The sequence below is a fragment of the Cupressus sempervirens genome, chromosome 5 (assembly GCF_028749045.1).
Source record: "Cupressus sempervirens isolate cs-2001-9-10 chromosome 5, ASM2874904v1, whole genome shotgun sequence".
NCBI lineage: Eukaryota > Viridiplantae > Streptophyta > Pinopsida > Cupressales > Cupressaceae > Cupressus > Cupressus sempervirens.
This window is the reverse complement of record NC_143122.1, coordinates 140871764-140898312: the sequence shown is the minus strand read 5'-3', so window position 1 is coordinate 140898312 and position 26549 is coordinate 140871764. Positions and strand designations below refer to the sequence as shown.

At 34.2% G+C, this 26549-nt stretch overlaps 1 protein-coding gene across 1 annotated transcript in view; it reads right to left on the bottom strand.

Annotated features, from left to right (window-relative positions):
- Positions 1-11255: 11255 nt before the first annotated feature.
- Positions 11256-26549, bottom strand: part of LOC149554891 (putative 6-phosphogluconolactonase 4, chloroplastic) — a 51205-nt gene continuing 35911 nt past the window's right edge. The window contains exons 2-3 of the mRNA XM_089828901.1: positions 12488-12623; positions 11256-12098 (exon numbers count right to left, since the gene is read on the bottom strand). Of these exons, the coding sequence (XP_089685027.1) occupies positions 11625-12098; positions 12488-12623 (610 nt within the window). The 3' untranslated portion in view covers positions 11256-11624. The remainder of the gene's footprint in view (positions 12099-12487; positions 12624-26549) is intronic.

Here is a 26549-nt window from a genome sequence, read left to right as displayed (position 1 = left end):
TGGTTGTGTTTTAATCTCTCATTAAGGGAGACTCTCTTGCATCTTGATCATCCATCTCAAGGGGAAGATCTACTTCTAGCAGCAATTGCGCTTCATAATCAAATTTTCTTCTGATTCTTAGTTATTGCTCTCCTCTACAACTCAATTCCACCTAGTTGGGGTTTGAACTCCATGGTGAGTTTTGAGTTATGCCTAAACTCTTTAAAAAGGTAGTTGTAAATATGTTTTGGGGATTCCTCTCTTTCTTTGTTGGTTTATGATAGTAGCCTTCTTCTTTGTTATTTGTAATCTCTTTTGCCTTTCATGAATAAGAATTTCAACTTACCTCTTCTCATATTCATTCATATGTACAAATATCTTGCCTTATGTTTAATGCTTTCCCTTTGTCTTCCTAGTTTACATCTTGTGTCAATTTTCTCATGAATGCTACATTTTGAAAGTCATCTTCCTTGTATCAGTTCATTAGTTGTGACTTGTGTGTGAGTTTTGAGAGATAGATAGAGTTGAGATATGTATATTTGGGCTTTGCATTCATGTTTTGTGTATTTAAGAAGAAGAAGAAGAAGACCCTTTTGTTTGACTCCTCAAAATAAGAGCCTTTTGAATCAAACAACTCTATTAACCACAATCTAATTGTTAAAATCTTGGGCAACTTGCACATTAATCATCTTGATAATGTGTTCAATCAAGATCGGGTTGATAATATGCAAGTTTTAGTAATCTATCAACTAATAGGTCCACCAAGAATTGTAGCTCCTCCTACTTTCTCATTTCCTACAACTGATCAACATGACAATAATAACCTCAAGAATATTCTATCTTCAGCTTTTCTTTTGTTTTATGGCTTTGTATATGAGGATATTGATACCTTTCTCTTTGAGTTTGACATCCTTTGTACAAGCTATGATTACACTATTGATATCCATAGGCTTAAATTATTTCCTACAACTCTTAAAGAGTCAGCATTAAGATGTTTCACGGGCCTAGGGAGAGATATTGTTCATGACTGGGATGAAAAGAAAGTTGCATTCTTCAATAATTACAAAGAATATTGTAGAGGTAATGATTTGAGGGAATATTACATCTTTAAGATGACATAAAAAGAGGATGAAAGTTTGGAGGACTACATATCTACATTCATATTTAGCTTGCAAATGAACACTCAACATGAGCTTAATGGGGAATATCAAATATTTATCTTTCTTAGAGGAATAAATGAGGGTTGTATAGATTCTTTGGATATAATTATGGGAAGAGGCATCAGTCAATCATCATGAGATGATATTAAGAAGATGTTTCTCAATTATTCAAGAGCTCTTGTCAAGAAAGAAAGAGGATGCATGCTCATTGTGGTCAAATAAAATGGTGATGGAGTCTCAAGAACATAGATAACCCATCTTCTATCACATTTCAATTAGCATGATATTATTAACATGTCCAAATAGTTGGATACTATGCAAGCAAAGAAGAAACATGAGGAAGTTGAGGCAATGCTAGTAGAGTAGTGCCCTCATTGTAGACAATAGAAAAAATATTTTCCATGCAATATGGTAGCTAATTTGGAGACAAAGCAATTTCCTACTGATTTTAAGCCGATAAAAGGAGATGATGTTCAAGTGTTTTTTGTTGCCCAAAGGATGTCATGGGCTCCAAGACAAGGTATGCTCAAGACCCTTTATATTTTAATGGTCCTTATTCTAATGCATATAATAATTGAATAACCTTTGTTTAATTAACAATTCTAGCCTTAGAATACCCCCAACCTCAATGGCCAAATTATCAAAATCAAGCATCTCAATGGCATTGCCCTCAAGGGAATTTGTGACAACCCCAAAGTTAGTAGCAATAACCTTAAAGAACATGGCAATCGCCATAAGGTAATTGGTAATATAATCCATAATGGAGAGGAGGTAAGCAATGGAAAAACCAACCTTAAGGATTCTTTTAGTCGCCTCCCCTCCCACAACATCAAGTGCTTATGCCACCTCTTATAACCAATGTTGGTCCTCCATGACTAATGCAACTACCTGCTCAACCTTACCCAAATCCTAACGATAGACCTCAGTAATAATAACAACCTATCTATTTAGAAGATCCTAACTAGTACCCTTCTTATACTTTAAATATCAATAATATTTACTTAAGGTCTAGGACTACATTGGTTGTACCAACATTCCTTGATATAACTAAAGTTCAATTTAATGAGTGAGGAACCAAAAAATGCAACTCCTTGTTGGCAAGTGATCAACAATAAAGGCACAAATGTTGGCAGTGATGACAACATAATTAGTTGGTAAGATCATTTGATGTAATAATTAGTTTTAATGGAAGGCAATCATGAAAAATGCCTAAGTATAATGCAGGAAACAATATACAGTTGGATAATTTCTTCTTGCAACGATATTAAACTAAAAGGGATTGCATATTATAATCAGGTTGAATTAATGGATAATAATATTGGAATCTTTGTTTGGTGAATGTAGCCCAAGATTGGGTGAATCGCACTAAATCTATGTGTCTTCTATTACATTTTTGTGTGCTTTATTACTTTGTGTTATTATTTATATTTTCATGTAATTTTTATATTTATGTCTAATAATCCTAACACAAAATAGAGACTACTAGGGTGACCTATGATAGTGGGAACTATGCGATGATACTCCCCTATGTGTGTGTTAGGATTCACTTCAGTTTTCCTTGTGGAATTCCTCTGGTATCTTGTGATATCCCTCCTGTCATTTCATATGTATCTCATGTTAAATCCCTTGAGAGATCCTTCATGTTATGTTTGGTTTTGGTGTAGTTATCCTATTTTGTGATTTCTTGGGTGGTGTAGGGCCTTGTGTTTATCTTCAAGCTCTAATAGAGTGGGCCTCAAGGTTCCACATCGTTGGGTGGCAAATATATTTTTTCAATGAAACTTTCAAAATTTGTTTGAGCATCTCTTAGCTCTAAGATATTAAATATCTCTAGTTACATGAATGTTAACTATCTCTTAATAATGGACATGCAAAAATAAAAGATCTCTTTTGCAAAAATATGATCTAAGACCACCAAAAAGAATGCAATACTAAAAAATGGCATTCATGGCCAAGTGATGAATCTATAATTATTTATATAACATCCATTGAATCATGACACCAAGCTCCAAGTATTGTGAAAATTATCTCCTAATTTAAAAATCTTCCAGGTCCACGCATATGTAACTATGATGCTGATAACAAGTGGAATCGAGATCTAAACCAAGGAAATAATCCATCACTATCAAAATGTCACACAAAAACATGTATCCGAGACATCCATGAGATCATGATAAACATGCTATAGATACCAAAAATTGGCTATCCAAGTAATCAATTATCATTCATCCTCTCATCTCAAAGCAAATTCATCAATGCACAAGTAACCATAGACAGGGCCATCAAACAAGTTTGCAACAACATTGAAACAAACTCATGGATATAGATACATAAGTAAAGACATCTTACAACATTGCTCAAGTTATGGATATAATCATTGAAACATGAAAACTCGTCGTCACATTAATAGGCTGCTAATATAAGATCTCTAAGAGAATAGTCAAGTAAAGAACATGTCTCAAATGTTAGAGCAACATATGTACACATCTAAGAACCCATCGAGAGAAAACTATGGAAGAATGATTGATCACATATCAATATATCTATACAAAGAAGACCAAAAATCCCATATAAGCATGCACAAAGTCTTTGTTGTAACTACAACTATATCATCCAAAATCACCATAAAGAAACCATGATCTAGAAAACATCTCATCAAAAAATCTACAAAACCATGAGTTTTAATAATCATATGAAACCTACAAAACGATTGTGTTCTCAAACAAACATGCATAACCATGTCCACCTAGCATCTAGAAGATCCACAAGACTTAAAACACCAAACAAGTTAAACTAGAACAACAAATTAACATAGAAAAGCATCACTAAATTTTGAATAAGAAAAACTATAAAATCCTCAAATTCAAAGATGAATACCATGCAACTACAACCATACATAGGGAACAAGATGTAAAGGAACTTCAAGCCTATTTGTAGGCCAACTTCACAACCACCACCACGTATATGCATACAATGGACAAAGGCTTTCTAAATCATCCAATAATCAACTCCAAAACCTACATGAATTCAAGGAAAACAAAATAGTGCCTTCTAATAGAAAGGGGTAAAGAAAGCACCCAATTTAAACACATCACAACATAATTCAGGACAACACAAGTTTCTTCATATTACTGAGCCTCAAAGAGACACCCAATATGTAACTTTTGTGCACACAACCATAAAGTGTAATAATGCCAACATGCATTAGAGTTGTACTATTGTCAAATTGGGGCTCTAAATCGACATCATATCAACATGATCAACTCTACCTCCTTTATCTTCACCATCCTTCAAAAAGTTTGTTGTCTATTGCAAACTAGAACAACTTCAAGCCTTACACTCATCATAAGATTTATAATTATCAAAGTCCTTCAAAATAGATTTCCCCAACCTTATCAAGCCTAGAAACCTTTAAGAGAAGAAACAACCAAAACAGAAAAGTTCATGAATCCTCACATACAAACAATATGCAAGTCATATTACATAGCTCTAGTACCAATTGAAAGGAAATGAGGGCATCTTAGAAAGACCTATAAGATCAATATGTACATCTAGTATCATATATTTCTTTAAAACATACTCCAAAATTTTGATACAAGCATGTAGTATTGTGCCATAAAAACATAATCATACATCGTTAATTTCCAATTATCAAACCCTAAAAAATGAAAATGACGCAATTACATATATTTATAAATGGAGCAAGTTTTGACTACATTACAACATATGGATTCAAAGTGTCAGAATCATAAAACATGAATAAATAGTGCAAAACACAGAGCACATATGAATATGGAGGAAACCATTTTGGGTAAATATCCCACAATACTAATTACAAAACCAATGTCTTATTTAGCAACACATTTAAAATATATTTTCATGCTTATAGAAATTTGGTAGTATAACCTTGATGGAATCAAGTCTCTACTCAAGATCCTCTAGTAACCATTTGTATTTATAAAACTTATAATGAAATAAATGTAGAGTTTCTAAAATCCACTCATAAACATGAAGATACCACATGGAAGATGCCAAATCCATCATACATGCAAACGACAACATTCCAATTATTAGGTCAAGGAAAATATGCAATTGCTAACTATTACCAAACTTGCAAAGTAACTACACCTCTAAAGGTGCCCAAAATTTCATGCAAACTCAACATGGAAATTTTTTTTATTTTTTTTTCCCCTAACTCTCACTTAACTTGCCACCTCCAAACTAAACTCTCTAAAGTGTGTGCTAACTTCCAAAACAAGTAGACCCTGTCATAGTTAACTCAACAATCTTGTGACATGTGTCACTATAGTGCACCTATGAGAATTTTAAATTTTAAATTTTTATATGATAATATGTTCATCAAAAAGTATACTTTTTCTAACTGACATTTGTAATGACTGCTTAAATTTACACAACTAAATATCTTTTTACAAGATAGAAGTTAGATTTGTTTGTAAACAACAAATGTCATTAAGTTCAATAATGTCTACTAGAAGATTAGTCAACTTAGCACAATGGTGAATTCAATTTGAAATTGCCTTTTTAAAATAGTGAGTTTTCCTCCAATCATTGCCACGAAGGGTGTGGCATCCACTTAAATAAATAATTACACATTTTGAAAGAGTAATACTTGGATAATAAAATATCTACTCTTTTTATGGTGGTAAACCTTGTTTGGTTTCTCTTATGTATTTTTTTCTTCAATAGTCATGATTATTCACAACCTCCTTGGTATTGATAAAATTGAACTTATATTTAACATTTTTTCAGTTATATGGTTTTTAAAAATTATTATTCCATTTCAAAAGGGTACATTATGGTCTACCCTTACCAAGGTTGTTTGCCTTCAAACAATTATATACTAGTATACTCTTAAAATTTCTTCTCCACTTGAGTAAGTATTTGTACTATATCAAGATCTCAAATCAACCTTGGAAGTGTTTAATTCTTTACCTTCAAGCCAAATGAATACATATATGCTCAATTTTAAGACATGTTGAAAATAATTAGACATGACAACAATTGACCATTTGTCTCTTTTAACTTTTTATGTGACTCGACAATTGCAACTTTACACCTCACTTACTTTTAAAAATGCAAATGACGCAATTACATATATTTATAAATGGAGCAAGTTTTGACTACATTACAACATATGGATTCAAAGTGTCAGAATCATAAAACATGAATAAATAATGCAAAACACAAAACACATATGAATATGGAGGAAACCATTTTGGGTAAATATCCCACAATACTAATTACAAAACCAATGTCTTATTTAGCAACACATTTAAAATATATTTTCATGCTTATAGAAATTTGGTAGTATAACCTTGATGGAATCAAGTCTCTACTCAAGATCCTCTAGTAACCATTTGTTTTTATAAAACTTATAATGAAATAAATGTAAAGTTTCTAAAACCCACTCATAAACATGAAGATACCACATGGAAGATGCCAAATCCATCATACATGCAAACAACAACATTCCAATTATTAGGTCAAGGAAAATATGCAATAGCTAACTATTACCAAACTTGCAAAGTAACTACACCTCTAAAGGTGCCCAAAATTTCATGCAAACTCAACATGGAAAAAAAATAAAATTTGTTTTTGCCTAACTCTCACTTAACTTGCCACCTCCAAACTAAACTCTCTAAAGTGTGTGCTAACTTCCAAAACAAGTAGACCCTATCATAGTTAACTCAACAATCTTGTGACATGTGTCACTATAGTGCACCTATGAGAATTTTAAATTTTAAATTTTAATATGATAATATGTTCATCAAAAAGTATACTTTTTCTAACTGACATTTGTAATGACTGCTTATATTTACACAACTAAATATCTTTTTACAAGATAGAAATTAGATTTGTTTGTAAACAACAAATGTCATTAAGTTTAATAATGTCTACTAGAAGATTAGTCAACTTAGCACAATGGTGAATTCAATTTGAAATTGCCTTTTTAAAATAGTGAGTTTTCCTCCAATCACTGCCACGAAGGGTGTGGCATCCACTTAAATAAATAATTACACATTTTGAAAGAGTAATACTTGGATGATAAAATATCTACTCTTTTTATGGTGGTAAACCTTGTTTGGTTTCTCTTAAGTATTTTTTTCTTCAATAGTCATGATTATTCACAACCCCCTTGGTATTGATAAAATTGAACTTATATTTAACATTTTTTCAGTTATATAGTTTTTAAAAATTATTATTCCATTTCAAAAGGGTACATTATGGTCTGCCCTTACCAAGGTTGTTTGCCTTCAAACAATCATAGACTAGTATACTCTTAGAATTTCTTCTCCACTTGAGTAAGTATTTGTACTATATCAAGATCTCAAATCAACCTTGGAAGTGTTTAATTCTTTACCTTCAAGCCAAATGAATACATATATGCTCAATTTTAAGACATGTTAAAAATAATTAGACATGACAACAATTGACCATTTGTCTCTTTCAACTTTTTATGTGACTCGACAATTGCAACTTTATTCCTCACTTACTTTAATGCTTAAAAAGGTATTGTGCTACTTTCAACAACACTAGTTTTAACAAGAGATGCATTGCATCAAAGTTCTTGCCAATAGTTAGGAAAGAAGGAAATTAGAGAGTAAAATATATGAAGAGAGAGTTGAAAGAGATATTTTCATTGTAATAGTTAGAAAAGAAGGAAAATGGATATATATATATATATATATATATATATATATATATATATATATATATATGAAGACATATTGCAAAGAGATATAATGATAATAGAGATTTATAGATAAAAATGAAGGATACAAAGGATATGAAGAGATTTAAAAGAGAGAGAATGACATGTCATTATAGGGACACTAAATAGAGATAGTTGGAAGAGAATTTTTAAAAAGAAGATTAAGGATTATGCTATTTTAAGAAATATTTAAATAACAATTATAAAATTGAGTTAAATCAATGAAGTATTCGTTTCTAACTTTTCCAATATAAATTCAAATATTAAATTTTAAAAAATAAATTGTTGACTACTTGATCCAAACCAACAAGAGTTAGTAAGTTTGAAGAACAATATTAGTTTTACAGATTTTAAAATGCAAAAAAAAAAATTAGAACAAGACTGGAAAAAATAGCTAGTTAAACATAGTGTGAAAAAAGTTAGTATTTTATGATTGACAAAAGTAAGGGACAATGTAAAACTAATAAATATATTTAAAATAAAAAATATAAAACATTAAAAACTAAATTTAATTTATTTTTGTAACAAAATTTATAAATATTTTTAGTAAAAATTTATCGAAAAATTAAATTCTTAAAAATATATTTTTGTTATTTATTAATTTAATTATAATTTAATAAAAAATTAATTTTAAAATTAGAATAAAATAATTTAAAATTATTGTGAAGAAAAAATAAAATAAATTTATTTTAAAATGATATGATAATTAGTTTTTAAGTAAGACTTTAAATAAACTTAAATTTACAAGATGTTAAAAATAATAGATTGATATATTTACAATCTTTGCTAAGAAAAGTAATTTAGCTATTATTGTTGATTAGACATGCATTTATGTCTTAGGTAGTGAAGTCGAAGATAAAATAATTAGTTTTTGGAAACTCTAATTAATTTGTCACAATTGTGAAAAAGATAAAGCTATCACTAATGAATGGCATCATTGTTGTTGGAGAAAATATGTGAATTTTTGTTAAGGAAAATTGATTTTTCTCCCTTCCAAAAATAGTATGGACCAATAGAATGAGCACAAAATATCATTTATAAAATAAGGAAAAATGAAAAATAGATATACGCATTGTAAGTTCTATATAAACTTTTAAATTCTTTGATTTGATTGGTCAGTTAATGTCATATTAGCACTAACATGAATGCATAAGTATTCCTGCTCATGGGAAGAACTAATAACGACTGTAACTATGATTCTAAGGCTAATTCTTGCATCCAGTTTATTGTTTTCGGATATCATTACTAGTCATGGAAGACCTACCCATAGAAAATATTGATAGAAAATTGGACACATGGGGTTGCACATTTGATAAATGATGATGATAATCCCCTATTTAAGACTTACCGATACGTTAATCATGATAAAAAGGAATGTACAATTGTTGTAAACATTGTAATTAAGTTTGAACTTCTTCTGCATTATTTGACTTCAAAATGCCATTGTAATGCTTTTTATCGTAGCAATACTCCAACCTCTTTAGTAGAACCGAAAATTTTAGAGTGCATAAACCGAATGATTTCGTATAAGTATAATAGGAGCCCTAGTCATGTGTTAGCATAAATCTTATGCCGAGATAAATATGCATTATGTGAATTTGTAAGCCAGCTGGCAAAATTCAAGCTACCCCTACCTACACCCTTTATACTCGTAATATTTGTCAAAAATATGGCTTTTTAGATTTTTGCAGGAAGACTTCTATAATATGTATATACATAATGTAGATGTTAGCTTGTATTGGGCCTTGTTCCTCACATGAACCTTTTTCCTTTAATATACAAAAGCACTCAAATTATTTTGCTTCATTCACAATATTTGACTCAACATATCTTCATATTATATATCAATTTTTTTCAAGCTTAACTATTAAAAAAAATCTCTCAATGATTTTTTCCGCCAAATTCACTTTTCTCATTTATATATTTTTGCAATACTAAAAATGATAGAAAACTCAAGCTAATATATCAAATCAAGTTGGACTTTTAGTTTTTACAGCCAAAAAAACTAAAACATTTTTAAATGAAATTTTCAATGATTGATCAAATTTGAACAATATCTTTTAAAAATAGCAATCAAATCTATCGAAAAAAATAGATTTTATTAATTTAAAATTTAATAATATGTAATGATGTCCACTTAGCATAATGATGATTTCTATTTCCATGTGAAATCATTCCTGAAATTTGCAAATTTCAATCCTCCAATTCCACCATGCGGGGTTTTTTCCAAAAGTTAAATGAGTCACATTTCCTTTGTTAAATGAATCAAGTTCCATGTTCCCAAGGAATAATAGTTAGATAAGATGAACTCTTTGTATGGCGACTACTTCTTTGGTTCTCCTTATATTTTTTTCCGTAGTCTGGTAACGACCATGTTAAATATGTTTTAAATGTTCGACCACAAAACCGGCATTATCATTTCCTTCTCAAAAGATGTATGTTAACCAAAAGTTTAACTTGATGCAAATCTCTCAACTTCTCTCAAAGAAGCACTAGACTATATTCATATCATTAAATCAACCAAACAAAGTCTGATGAGACCCTTAACATTCCTATCTAAAACGTCCCAATTCGCTTGTTTCATTGTATAAAGACTTCAAATGCAAACAATAGATCTATCTATAAGCATATCTTCTAGTTTTAGTTTCACAACTCAAAATTACTTAAAAAGGTTCTCCTTCTCTATTCTAGATGTGTGGATATGTTTTACCAACTTTTCTTCCCAGTAAGATCAAACCCTCCTGCACAAAGATAAAGATTGCCACCAAAACATCCTCTACCCATCACCTGGAACCTGAGATGATCAAGTTGTCAAAAAATGCTTCCTATACTAATCTGAGATCTATGATATTAACAAAATCACCAAGACTTTACTAATTTTCTTGTTCAGCGAAAATTTGAATTTAATTAATCTAGCAGAACCCATCCCTTCTGTAGGAGGTGCATTCAAGGACTTATTGTGTCAACAAAATAATGAAGAAGCTGTTAATTTTCTGTGCTCAAAGAAAATTTAATCAGCCTTAGATATAGAACAAGTTTGGACATCCAAAAGTAGATTTTTGTTTTTGATCCAATTCAACCAATTCTTGTGTACACATACGACAGCATTAAATATACATACCTAAACCCTAGAACAACATATTGGAAAATGACAATATTGCACAATCTATTTTAAGTGTGCAAATATAACTTGAAACACGTCTCCATGGCATGTAAAGGACAAATTAACCATAAAGCACAAAACGTGGTAGAATTCATTTAAACAAAACTCACATGCAGATTTCTTTTGCTTAACGACTATATACGAATCATAAATATGGAACATATGTGGCTTACAAAGAAAGCAGATGAGACAAGTACTTCCAAGCTTGGCAAAATCCTGATTGTTATCTTTGAATAAGTGGCTCTATTGCAAATCATTATTTACCCCTTCAAACTAAAGTATAAACAAGCTGCTTGCATTTTGTTCAAGTGGTCAGTATTTCCCTATGATCTAGAACATTAAATGCTCTAAATGCTCTCATTTATAGGAATCCAAGCATTGTAAATTATCAAGTAACATAACTTCTTGTTCAAACGTAAATGCCACTCAATTAAGTTGTTTCTTTAACACCTACCTGATAGTCTCTCCTTATTTATAAACACCCACTTTTTCCATCTTAACAAGGTAAGAGCTTGAGTGGCAGAAAAGTGAGACCACAATATTAAGAACCAACTCAATTCAGTGGAGAGATTGTTGAACTTGAAAATATTCAACTGACAATCTTTGCGGCTGCCTCTTTATCAGTGAACCATGTTGGTTTTTTATTCATGGGAGAGAGCATCTGAACCGGTAACAATTCACCATGCTGCTCATCATCAAACACTCTCTTAAGTGGATCTGCTTTACCAGCTCCAGTCACAACCACTGCAACATTTGCTGCTGAGTTAATAACAGGCAACGTGAATGTTATTCTCTCTGGAGGGGGTTTTGGAGAGTCAATTATGGAAGTGACCCATTTCTCCTTTTCATTAAGAAGAGGATGACCAGGGAATAGGGATGCAATGTGACCATCGGGACCTATTCCCAAAAGCATAAGGTCAAATTTGGGGAAGCCACTATCTTTTGAAACATCTACAATCCCTGTCTTCACAAGCTGCCTCAGACCAGTTTCATAATCTTCTGCTGCACTCTCTGCAGAAAGGGCGTCATTAATGGCATAAACATGACCCGGAACAACTGGCACCTGAAATCAGTGGCAAAAGTAGAAGTTTCTAAGTTAATTAAAGCATGTAAAATTATTTACATATGATATTGTGCATAATCAAATTATACCTCGAAGAACTGCTATAGGAGAATTAAGCCTACATTAGGAAGTAAGAAATATGGAGTGTAGAATCATTAGTGATTAACAAAGGCCTATAATAATATTAGTGATTGCATTACCTCTCAATACATGGTTAATTAGGTACAAAGGTTGACAAATACACTTCATAGTGGCCTCCAATTCAGCTTATATATCTTACATTGCCACTCAAGGCTGTGAACTTTTAAAAACATGTCATCATAACATGTATTTTAGATTGTTCAACAAACATTAATAAATCTCCATTAAGAATCTGGAAGATAGTGTACCTTACAAAGGAAATTATCATATGCTAACTTGTAGTTGCTATCTGGATGATCTTTCGCTACCACTCTCTCATCTACCCAAAACACATGCCATTGACCCCAATCAATGCTATTGAGATATGGAGGCTCAATCAACTTTCTGCCGTTGGATCAAATATGACCATCACAAATGTTAACAGAAACGGACATATGAAGGGTCAAACTTCCAAATTTTTGAAGAGAAAAAAGAACAAATTAAATTAATGAAAATCTGCCAGTAAACTTAATGAAAGTATTGTATATAATGGCATTATAGCAGAGGTACTTCAGGCAAAAACCTTGGTAAAAGAAATTACTTGGAACTATGATTATAGGAGGTAAAAAATTGAGATACTTCTTTTCTTTTTTGTTTGTTAATTTGGTGAAAAACCACATGCATTTTCAATTTTACTTGAGATATATTATGCTTAAAACAAAATGTTGGTGAATTCTAACGGATAAATACTTTAACAAATGCTGCATAAAAAGTCCCATTGAATATTCATTTTCGAACAGCAAATATTATGGAATTTTTCAATATTTTTATTTTTTAAAATAACAAATTGGTCAAAAATATTAAACCCTTAAACTTTCCCCAAACCTTGCATACATAAATTCAAAATTGAAAGAACAGAACCAAGACGTGCAGAGGGTGTGCCAAACAAAAGGCAATCATACGAAACATGTTTTTTCCTAGTCTAAAAAGACCTCATAAAATTAGTAAACTTGCTACAAAAATTACTTGCAGATGAATATTTTTGTAAGTATTTATCAAACCAAAGCAACCAGTCTGAATATTTATGTGTGGCAAATATTTTAAACAGATGTTGTGAGAAAATATGTTGACATATTAACAATACTCAATTAGAATTGAGTGCAGTAATGCAGGAAAGACACCAATCTGGTTGAATCAATGGACTAAAAATCTAAAAGGGACTGTAAAATATGATGAGACCTGTTACAGAGATACAATTCAACACTAAAAAAAATCAACAAACAAACAGGAATTGTAACATCCAAGGAGTTGAGCTATGAAGAAAAAGGGAAACACTGGTAAAAGTGTGACCAGGATCCAAATATACCTCACCTCAATGAGGCCAATCGCCATATTTTAGAAGTCACGTGCTAAGGATATGGAGTAACATACATAGGGTATATTCCATTTTGGCTGTACTTCAATTTTTAAATTTTTAGAAAATGGGCGGATCTAAATTGCATGCCACAATACAGGCAGCACATAACCTGACCCAACATTTAAAACAGAAATGCCTATATATCGAGCACTATAGTTGACAAAACAGGCTATATAGATTCTTTGAATTTCTTGGAAATCGTCTGCTTTTCTAAAGTACTGTTTTAACTTCTTTTTTTGTATTACATTTAAATTTATTGATTCGTAGAATGCTGAAGATGATCTCCTAGCAATTACCAGCTACAGATTCTATCTTATCAACCCTGCAGAAAACTTTACAAACACTATTTTCCACTTTTTAATGTATACTACTTTGTCAATTTCAAACACAAGAAGACGAATAAAACAGAAGCAAATCATGCAAGGGAGACATACACACAAGCTAAGGCAACACAATTACTCTAGAGATACCCTAAAAAGAGAAAATTCCTGCAAAAGTGAGCATTTTATTCCATTGCACCATGCATAGTCTTAAACAAATGTGTACAAAGCCTCGAGAGGGGTATGGGGCCCTAATAAAGGTTAACAACTACTACTCAAAGTCTCAAACACCCACAAAATGCATCTGCACTTTGAACACTTCTCTTCATGCACTTATGACAGAAGAAATAACATAGAATTAAGGTTTCCAATAAGAGTCAACCCTCAAACATTGTTTACAATGGATGTACCTTTCCAATGTATTGCCAAGGCAACCAATGGAAAAGCAGTCGTCAAATACTGAATTGAAATATCTGAAACACTTTGTATTGGTTGCTTTATCTGCAAAGTGATGAATTTGTTGCTTCAGTCGAGAGGTGATTTTGAAAGCACCACAGTCAAGGTAAATTTTCCAATCATCAATAATTGAAACAATTTCACCACTACTAGAGATCAATGATTTTGTCATAATTGGTTTCATGCTAAGTTTAGAAACTTGCCCCCGTGTTTCAAGGCATCCCTAAAATGTTTCAGATCATCCCAGAATATGGCTCAAACAAAAAGCTAAGGCCTTCTGACAACAAAACCCATCAAGCTCGCAGGCCTCTAGGCATCTTCTAGACTGAAGTGGAAACTTTCTAACTACATAATCCAACAACTTTGACCCCATTTTAGACCATAACTCTCCACTAAGAAGATTTCTAGTCACCAAAAGCTCATGCACTCAACAAAAATGAGAACTTCCATGCATCATCCATGGGACACATTTTCTTGCCCTTTCAGTCCCACCAACCAAGTCTCTCACAGGCTCCTCTCCTTGTTCTCCTCGCCTTCTTTTCAAAATTAAGTCACCCTCTGACTCCTCTTGCCCATTTGGAACCCAATCATCCATAAAAGGAAGCTCCAAGTCTTCTTCTTCATCGATCATCGAAGGTTAAAACAAAGAGAAGCTTGTCCAGCCAAAAAGAATTCTCTCCCACTTGGTCAACAATCTAAGGACCATACCTGATAGGTTACTATTTCCTAACTGGACCTTGGAGCCTCTCCTTGCCCAATACATCTACACCTTGTTGCCAGCTTGAAACTTGTGTTCAAAACTATGTTGCCATGACAACATTTTTACTTCAATTTGAATTCCTTGAGATTTTCTTGAATTTGAGTGTAGATTTTTTCTGTTGTTCAGCATAATAAACCTCCAAATCAATATTTCCCAAACCTTCCTTTCAGTCCCTAGTTCTCAACAAAACATCAAAAGCAACAAGGGTAAATACCCAAACACACCTCAAAAGGCTATATTTTATGGACGAATGGACTGCACTGTTAAAAGTTGATTCGATAGAAGCCAAGATTACATCCAACTCTTACGAAACCTATGATTATACCATTACACAGCTGCATCAAACGTTTGTTCACTAGTTCTGTCTGTCCATCTATTTGGAAAGCAGTAGAATTCTTCAAGCAGGTATCCATCCACTCTCATAGTGTCACTCAAACATTTCCAAAGCCAGTACCCCTATCTGATATGACACTCTTTGGAAGTCCAAAATGATTCTACGCATGACTAAAGAACAACTTGGTTGTATCACTTTCTTTCAAGTTCTTCCTACAAACTATCAAAACACAAATCTTACTAAAATGGTCTGCCATTATAAATAGACAGTTTTAATCAGAGACACATTTTCCCCTTTCCGATATGCATCTACAAGACTTTTCAGGTCTCCAAAATCTTAGAAAATGGTTGGCGACTTCCTGGCAAAGTCTCCTCAAGAATCGAAGTCTCTGATTCCAAAAAACAAAGTCTCCTACTCGTCTCCAGATAAAAAGACAAATGTAAAACACAACATTTTATTTTGACCGTAATTTTAAGTTATTTCAACCCTCATTTTAATTTTAAAGTCATTTTATTTTAGTTTGAATGTAATGCGATTTGAATGAAATGCAATTTTAGTCATTTTATTTTATTTTGAATGACACAGACATTAGTTTGTGAAAGCCCTAACTGGACACAGACATTATTTTGTGACCTGCAGCTGCCATTGTTCACCAGGTTGGTTTGATGTTTTTAACTTTATTTTTTCATGTGAATTTTACTTTTGCCTATGCGTTTTTCGTTTTTCTTTGGCTTTTAGTACTGTTGTTGGCTTTTTCTGGGGGTTGTTGCTTGGCATTTATCATTTTTTCCAGACTTTGGTTGCTATGGCTTCCACACCTTGCAGACATGTCTGCCACCACAGGTCTGCTGGAAAACATGTAAGCAAAATGTGGAAGCATACATGTTTGCCAGTGAACCTGCGCAGGCAGACATGTCTGCAAGATGTGGAAGCACTGAAGTGTGCATCACCCAGAACTGTTAAAACTTAACGATTTAAAAGTAAAACAGTAAACTTAACATTGAACTGTTAAAAGTTGAAACTTATGATATTCATAGTTAACAAGTTTTAAATTTAATTATTTCTCCATACTTGTTAAACTCAAAGCATTTCTTATCAAAATGCTTCCACTTCAATTAGTGTGGAGATATTATCATATTTCAATGTTTCATATTATCTGTTCATTCATGAATCTTATTGGTCCAAATTTTTTAATTTCATTTTGCCCAATGCTAAGTTGCTCACTGTAACAGACTGACTTCATGAACAGATTTGATTTGCTAATCTAATTTTTTTTTCCTTTTTTCTTTTGTGCAGAATGTCAAGTTAGGGAAGATAGTAAGAAACCTGTGGTGAAAGTATTGTGATTGTATTCCCGGGACAAAGTACAGGTGGAATAGCCACAGTCAAATGTAAACATTGTCCAAAAGAAAAGGCAAGGTACTTCCGCAAGGGTGAAGGCTCATTTCCTTCATATACTTGGAAAAGATGTTGACCCTTGTGAAAATGAGCCAGTACAACTTGAATTTGTGAGGGATCAAGAAACGGCTGATGGGAAAATATATCAAAATGTTAGCTCCTCTCATGCTTCAACAGCAGGGGCACCTAATGGAGGCACAACTGGAACTCATTCTCTGGATTGACAGACAATATAGACAAATGCATCTTCTAATAGGTATGTGGCAGCACAACATTCACAATCACACAAGAGACCACACATTAGCAGGACCGCACATTAGCAACTCAAACCCTAGTCAAAGACTTTAACATGCAAGATCAAGAAGTAATTTATGCAGCAATTGCATGGTATTTTTATGCAAATGGAATACCATTTAATGTTGCTCCTTCAATTTTCTTTACAGAGATGGTCCAAGCTATCAATAATGGACCAGCAGGGTATAAGCCATTTGGATTTGAAAAGCTTGGCACCACTTTAATTGATAATGAGGAACTTTGAATAGAGCAACAAACAACACCATTAAAAAGAGTGTGGGCTACAAAAGGTTGCAGTATTATAATGGATGGGTAGAAAGATACAAGGAATCCCTACTCAATGTCATGGTAACATATAGCAAAGGATCTTATTTTCTAAAGGCAATTGACTGCACAGGGCAAGAAAAGAATGCTGATTTTCTTCACAACTAGTTATGTGACAGCATTGAGGAGATCAGAGCATCACATGTGGTGCAAATTATTCTCTGGTGTTGCCCCTGCTTGAAAAGCAACAGGTTAGATAGTACAAAAGAAGTATAAGCATAATTTTTATTGTGTGCATTCACTGAATGATGCACTAAAAGATATGGGCAAATTCCAGTGGATTTTCAGATATCATAGAAAAGGGCAAAAAAAATCAGATGTTCATCTGTAAACATCACCACACAAGCAAATTATAAAAAATTTGCAAAAGTGGAACTTTTGAGAAATGTCGATAGAAGGTTTGCGTCTTATTTTATTCTTCTTGACTGCCTTTGTGAAGTCGAAGGAGCTTTGTGTTCCACCGTGGTTAGTGAGGCATGGGCAGCTTGGAGACAATCTACATCGGATACTACAGTTGAGATGAGAAGTTTGGTTCTTGATGATCACTTTTGGGTGATGTTAGATTAATTGTGGCATTTGTTAGGCTCATTTGTGAGATGATCATTCAGATGAGCCATGTTTTGGGGAGATTTATGAGGAAATGGATTCCATATGTGAAAGAATCATGACAATAACAGATGCTAGAGATCCTTCTTTATATCCTTTGATAGAAGAAAAACTGCATGGAAGATGGAATAAATTAAACACACCCCTTCATTGTGTTGCATATGCCTTAAATCCTAAATGGCATAATACAAAAAGGCCAAGAAGAGAGCTCCATATGAGGATAGAGAGGTAATGAAGGGGTTTTCGGCTGCAATGATATTTCGATTTAATAAAGAGTCAATGGAATAAGTTTTCACGTGGACAAGGTGATTTTGCTTCAGTGGAAGTGTTATATGATACACAAGCAAAGAAAAACCCTATAGAATGGTGGTGAAACCATGGAGGTGATAGTCTCAAGTAGCAATCATTTGCAACAAGATTGCTCTCACAAATTGCTAGTTCTTGAGCTAGTGAGAGGAATTGGAGTACCTATGGTTTACTCATTCATTTAAGAGGAACCAATTAGGGTCAAAGAAAGCAGAGAACCTGGTGTACATTCATAGCACACTTTGCCTTCTCTCTCATGTTGATCCTGCACATAAGGAGGGTTCTTCAGAAAAATAGAACCAAATTGCACATGATGGAGATGTTGCAATCATGGTGGTAGAAGTGGTTGAACCAACTGGCCTTAATGAATAGCCCAAGTTGTACCATCATCAAAAGAACTTGAGTTGGAGAGTGATGATTCTCTGGACAGCATCATAGCTGAGGACCTTGACATGGATGATCACAGCATGGTGTAGTAGATAATATTAGATAGATTTCTGATTTTTGTTTACAGTTTTGAGTTTTTTGGTCTGCATATCAGTGATTTAGCATCAAACAGTACATTTTTGAATTACAAATTTCAATATGTAATGATAATTTCAGCGATTATTAATCTGATATGATCATATGTGATACTCAGAAATCAGATATGCAATGTGTGTTCTGAAGTATTTGACTCCATAGGGCACAATATTAAATGACTGAACTAGTAAATGACATTACTGTTTAGTATCAGTCTTTGACTCTTTAGTATTTGCCTTTGGTTTTAATGTTCATTGTTCATATTTAAAACTTTCTATTCTTCTTATTTTCAAAGTGCTATGTTATGAATCCATGATATTTCTTAGAAATTATTAAATTATATCAAGAAAAAGGTGCCACCCATCTCCTATTTTTGAAAAATAGTCATACCAGTACTAGAGATCTCCAAGTATCCCCATCTCCAAGTAACCTTGTAAATAGATAATCATTCCCAACTTTGGACATTGAAAAAACACCCAAAAAACTAGAAATAAGAGCAAAGGTCTCCTCATAGTCTGCTCCCTTTTTTGAGAGAATTCTCATCTCTACACTGCCACTAGCTGAATATTTAATTTTGAACCCCACTGGTCTTGGTACACACTCCCAAACTTCATTCTTCATGATGTTGTTATGCTCCTCCAGCATGGCATCTCTACACACCTGTTGGTTGGCTGCTTCCTCAAAGTTAGAAGGCTCCGAGTCTATGATGTTGGTCATCAAGGCCACATATCTTGAAAACTTTTGTAGAGGCATGCACCCCCTAGATGCGTTACTGGGAGCCTCAGCATGTTCTGAGGCATCTCCTAGTATCTTCTCAAACCATCTGGGCTTCCTAACTAATTCAGAAGGGGCTAACTAACTATCCCTCCTCTCTTAAAACTTGGCCCTCCGCACTAGAATTCTATGAACTCTTCTCACCCTTTGAATCCTTATGCAAAATATTATCTCCAACTGTAGCTGGTTTGTGAGATTTCTTGGAGAACAAGTTTGAAGAAAACTCCAAATCTCTACTCATAACTCTCTTCCACTATATTGGTATAAAGACCCTGTAAGTTTTTGACTATTCATTGTACCCCACCAAAATATCCTTCTCACTTGAGGCTCCAACTTTATCCTCTTCTCCACAAGCACATGAATATAGACTAGACAACCAAAAATCCTAAGATGTCCTATCTTAGGTCTAATCCCTATGAACAACTCCTTTGAGGTACTGTCCTCTAGAATAATGTGAGGACCTCAATTTTGTAAATATACGATTGTGTTGCATGATTATGCCAATAGAAACATTGAAAAACTCAAACCATGGATCACGGCCTCCACAGAACTAATGATAGATTTGTTCTTCTTCTCTGCAACCCCATGGTGGTAGAAGAGGGAGAAGGCAATTGATTCCTGCATCCTTACAAAAATCTCTAAACTCATTTCAGGTATACTCACTCCCATTGTTTGATCTCAACACCTTGATCTCCTTCCTTGCCTAATTCTCCACTTGAGCTTTGAACTCCTTGAATCGATTGAAGGCATCATCTTTGGTCTTCAAAAAGTAGATCCAAGTCTTCTTAGAGAAATTGTCAATGAAGGCGACATAATAGGATGCACCATTCATTAATGCCACTGGCATAGGCCTACAAACATCTGGATGTATAAGATCCAAAATCTCTTTGGATCCATTCTCACTATTGGGAAATGAAGCTTTGACTTTGCCAAGCCCTTGCTGCTCCAAACTGAACTCTAGAAGTTTGGTGACCCTCTCTCTCACTATAGGTAGTGATTTGTGATGCAAGTTCCCCATCCTCTTGTGCCACAATAGCACAAGATCTCACTGTTATGTACCAGTGCCTAGATGGGCTTACCCTGTAATCTATATAAGTTCCCTTCCCTAGTTCCAATCCTCATAGTTGTGTCAGGGTTGGCTCCCTCTAGGCATATAAGCACATGCCCTTTTTGGAAGTAATTGCGTAATGTTTGTTCTCCATAACTGAGATGGACAACATGTTCTTCAATCCGGGTACATACAACACTTTTTGAGCATTAATTGATTCTCCTAATTCAAGCTAGAACTGCAAGACTCCTTGTCCCTTCACTCCATTAAGGGATTCGTTGCCAACCTCCACATTGACCCCTAAGCCATACTCAAGAAGTTTACTAACAAATCCTATGCTTCAATCATGTAATGAAAGCACTATTGTCCAAGTACCAAGCACTTTTGACTATAGTGTTCGTATAAAGGCGGGAAACAAGGGAAAAATCATTCTCAAACTTTGTTGCTAATTCACTTAACTAAGTCTCTGCTACTGCTACTATTGGTTGTGTCTTCCCTATGCCTTTCTACTTCTCTGAACACTTAGAAGCATAGAGATGTTTCTTATGGAAAACAAAGCACATGATCTTGCTCAAGTCTTTCTTCTTTTCAGACTGATGTCATCCATCATTGTTACCTTTCTTGGCAAAAGATGTCCTTTTCTTTTCTTAGTCTTGGTGATGAGGGCAAAATTTTCATCACCACTTCCCTACTTGTTGGATCTTAACTTCTCTTGAGTCTCCCAAATGCAATCATCCTATAGTCTTTATCAATCTAAAATGTTCTCTTAGGCATAGATTCCCTTTACAAATGGTTCTCATGGCTTGGTGAAACCATTTAGAGCTACATTCAGTAGCTCTACATCCAAGATCTTTTCTCCAAATGCCACAAGCTGAACACAGATTTGTGTGATCCTCATAGGGTAACTTGTAATATTATTGGATTTGGTCATCCAACACTCTCAGAGTTGTTCTTCATAATCATCTTCCAGTTTATATTGTCACTCCGAAAGATACCAAGGCATCAAACATGTCCTTAGAATTTGTCTTTTTTGCTACATGAGTGATTAAGTAATCCTTTGTAACGTCTAGAATCACCCTCTGCTCTCTATGTCCTTATCCTCTGTTGCCTAGAGTGCGATATTTGTTTTTACTGGAAGAACCTTTCCCACATTCTCCCAAAAGCCTTGCTCTTTTAGAGGTAGTGTGAATCTTTCCTTTCAAGGCAAGAAATTTGAAACCCCATCTAGCCTATCCTCGAACATAAGACCAGTTGGCTGCCATATCTGCCTTGTGCTTTTCTCCTAGAGCTTATAGCTCTAGTGCCATAGCAATTTCCTAAATCTAGTATCTAGGTAAATAGATCAAAGCTAGATTTACACTATTAGATTTATTTAACAAAATAAAGTAGAAAACTAGAAAAGCAAAACACATGCATGCACAATTCATATGCTCTACAATCTGTTCATCATTCAAAATTACTTCAGTACTTACAAGAGCTCCTAGTGCTTAGGAAAATGGCTTTGAGACAAGTTACAGACAAAACAGTAGACCTAGAAAATACCTGCTACCTACTAAATTGTCCTTTGTTGTTAATTGTCATAATCTCTCTATTCTACCCTGCTAAAAATAGATATTCTTTTCTTTGAATTTCTCTTTCTCAATGTCCTTATTGAGAAAGTTAATCAATCTCTCCTCTCTAAACCTTAGCTTCTTTTTTAGCAGTTAGATGGATAAAGTAGAGTCATACTTGAACTCTAATCCTAGATAAAGTGGAGTCATAATTGAGCTCCACTTCCTCCAAGAGGATATTGTTAAGTCCCATTTTGGACTCTTCTTAGGTAACTATTTTAATTAGTTAGGTGGATAATGTAGTCATACTTGAACTCTACTCCCTCCAATAGGATATTGTTGAGTCCCATTCAAACTCTAACTCCTCTAGGGTCTCAACCTTGTCCACTCTACCTATCATATATATTTGAGTTCTAATCATCAACAATAACTCCAACTTATTCATGTAGATGCTAAATAGGGTTGAAGAGAGATGACAAGCTTGTTTGACTCCAATAGTACTCCTAACAAAGTCACTATAATTAGATTGGCATCTACATATATTTTGGAAGATGAATTGCAACATATAGAACAAGGATTACAATTCTCCAACAAATATCAACAATATACTAAGGCTTCTGAGTGTTCTTTTATCTCAGTGAGATGGGGTACTTGGGTCATAGTGTCTCACAAAGGAGTGCAACTCAATGCAAACAAAATTCCAATTATTAATGATTTAAAAGATAAGTTGAATGGTGCTTGTTTTTTGGGTAACTTGATCTTAAATTGGGGTATTACCAAATTCAAATTAAAGAAGATATTTCAAAGACAACATTAAAATTATAGGACTCAAAAGGATCATTTAAGAATTTGGTGATGCAGTTGAGTCTTACTAATGTTCCTTTTACGTTTTAGAGTTTGATAAATTTCGTCTTGAACCTGTTTTTGAGGAGGTTTGCATTAGCATTCTTTCCTGATATACTGAGTTCTAGAAAGATATGGAAGACCATTTGCATCATGTCAACAAGGATTACAAATTCTCCAACATCAGCTTTATGCTAAAGCTTCCAAGTGTCCTTATGGTCACAAAGAAATGGAGTACTTTAGTCACGAAGTGTCTCATGGAGTAAAAGTCATTCCAAAAAAATAAACAAGTAGAAATAAACATCAAAGATATGTTTCCTAATCTAGTTATTGATGATATGTTACATGAACAGAATTGGGCCGTGGTTTTTATATAAATTGATCTTGGATGAGGCTATCACCAAATTTGAATAAGGAAGAAGACAAGCCGAAGACAGCATTTTGAAACTCATAAGGATAGTTATGAGTTTCTAGTGATGCCATTTGGTCATGCCTCCACCCAAAAATCCTAGCATTTAGCAAATAAAAATTGCAGCCTGGATAAATTAAATCACTGACCACTGCCGTAATGTACGAAAAGAACTATGGATGGACTTCAAGAGGTTTGCAGAGACTGAATGCATCAGAATGGCATCAATTGTCAGGAAATTGGAGTTTTGGTTGGAATAACAAGGGACTTGGCAGCTGGAATAGATTTGGGGCAGACTCATATGAATCCTGGGTGGAATAAGGCCAGGACACAAAGATGGTCGTTTGATAGACACAATCAACCAAGCTTCCAAACAAACCCTAGGCAAATGAGTGGCCCATTGTCAAAGCAGACAGAGGTTAATGCAGACTCCAGGCAGTGAGACGGAAGGGGCTGGGAGAATACAAGTAGGCTTGTTGATGCACAGGATGGAATGTTCCCAATGCAGAAGGATTTCAACTTCCAGCAGATTGCACAGAAGTTTTGGAGACCAAAATCACAATCGGGTGATGATTCATCCCTTCCAAAGTTGAGTAGCAACATTTTGCATGTTAGGGCATCATCTCTGTTAATCAATAACAATCATTGGCTGGATTTTGTTTCTCTTAACGGATAGAGCATTTTTTATAAAATGGACGGTCCCATGGTTGTCCATTAGTTTGATTAAGAAATGGTGTAATGAGCATTGGGGGTTGAGATGTGTTTTCAAAACCATGGCAAATGGCTTTTATCTTGTAATCTGCACATCCAAACAGGATAAGGAATGGATTCTTGATGGGGGGCCTTATTTGATAAATGGGAAAGGGATCTATGTCAGGGATTGGATGCAAGGAGGAAGTCAAAGAATTACTTACATGGCTTCAACTTAAGCATTTACCCTTTGAATATACGGATGAAGAAACCTTTATAAGGATTGGAGATAGTCTGGGCTCGTTTGTCATGATTCATGAATATGTGGATCCATCTGACCTTTCTATTAATCCTCGGATCCTGGTCAAAGTGCAAGATTGCTTCAAGCCCTTAGACTATATTGTGTTAGGATCGTATAAAGGAGAATGGAGGAAACCTCTGATTATGGAAAAGGATGAGAAAGAGGTTAGTTAACTGGAGGACTCTTTACAGAATGGTAAAGGCAAAGGTTTGGAGGTTGATCTGTTGATTAATTTGATAGCCCAACAAATGGAAGGCCCTCCAAGAATGGAGTCAGAGGAAGCTTTAGAATCAGAGAAAAAGATGGTTTAAAGGTTTTCTGGAAATAATGACCAAGAATTCTTGCAATGGGTCAAGGAATGTTAGACCTACATTGATTACTCCTTAGCAAATGAAGGGGCAGGGGAGCTATTAAGTGAAAATCTCAGATGTCTGTTCAAGTGGTGAAGGCTACCCCTTCTTCTTTTTATGATGGTCGATTGCAGGCGGACCTCCAAGGTGATGCTCAAGTTTCACAAGCAGGTGATAAAGTTCTTGAACAAGCTTCAGATGTGGAAAGGGCACCTCAAAATCATTTTGGTGAAAAAGCCAATGTATTGGAACAGGAAGTGGTTGTGCCAGATACTTTTCAAACAGATGAGATGCATTGTCATGGAGGAGATAGAAGGTTTAAGCTTGCCAGTGAAACTGTGGTAGTCACCAATAGTCCTAAAAGATTAAAATCCAGTAACTGGGAAAAACTGGTTGTGGGAAATGTACAGGTTTTCAGGGAAAATGAAATCTCACCAATAAGACATTTGGAGGACTCTTTAGAAGTGGTAAGAGATAATGGAGACAATTTTATTGGGACAGATTACGAGACTGATTCACAATTTGGGGAACGCGAGCAGGATGATATGGGTTTTTTTTATCAGCTGGACATCTTGCAAACTAGGGAGATTGGACAAACCCAATCTTTGGTTTCCAAGCCCAACATTATAGAAAAAAGAAGCGGAGAGCAAAAACTACAAGAATGAAGCTGGCATTGTCAAGAAATGCAGCTGAACAACAAAATAGTTGAGATCTATGCCTTTTCTCAACAATAATGAAGGTCCTTTTGTGGAATGTCAGGGGCTGCAATGCCCCCGACAAGATTCACATGATCAAAAGATGCTTTGATCAGGTAAAATCAGATTGTTTTCTTTTGCAAGAAACAAAAACAAAAGAGGAGGATGTTATTTAGTTTAAGAGAAGCTTTGTTAAATGGGAAGGTGTGTTTGTAGGTGTGGATGGAGCTTCCGGAGGCCTTGGGATTTTATGGAATTTTGCTTCAGTGGAGGTGAGGATGGTTAATCAGAGAAACAATCGGCTACTTGTGGTGTTGAGCTCTAAACAACTTTTAGATAAATTTTATGTCTTCTACATATATGGTCCCAATAATACAGCTTCTAAAAAGTGAGTGTGAGATGATCTTACAGTTCTCTTGGGTGGTCTGTAGGAAGATTTGGCTCTTCTAGGGGGAGATTTAATGTAATTTTTAGTCCAAAGGAGAAATAAGGAGGTCATGATTGGGCCAGTTAGAGTCGGAGATACTTTGCTAACTTTGTAACCACTAATGGACTACTAGACATTGAGTTAAGAAATGGATATTAAACTTGGACAAACAAAAGAACCGGTTTTTTAAATATTGCAGAGAAATTGGACAGATTTCTACTGGCTGGTGATTGGACTTGTAAAGCTTGGATGTTTCATGCTGAGATCTTACCTCTTACAGGTTTCAAACTAGTACGCTATTTGTTTCAACTTACAAGATGATTCCACTCTGGATAGAGCTTCTTTCAGATTTGAAACTTTGTGATTTAGAGTGGACAATTTTTTGGGATTTAGTTGCTTCATGGTGGACATCTGCTCCACAAAAATCAGGTAATAAGACCTTTCTCTTCTTTAAGAAAGAGCAATTTTTGAAGAAGCAACTCAAGATTTGGAACAGGTAGGTTTCTA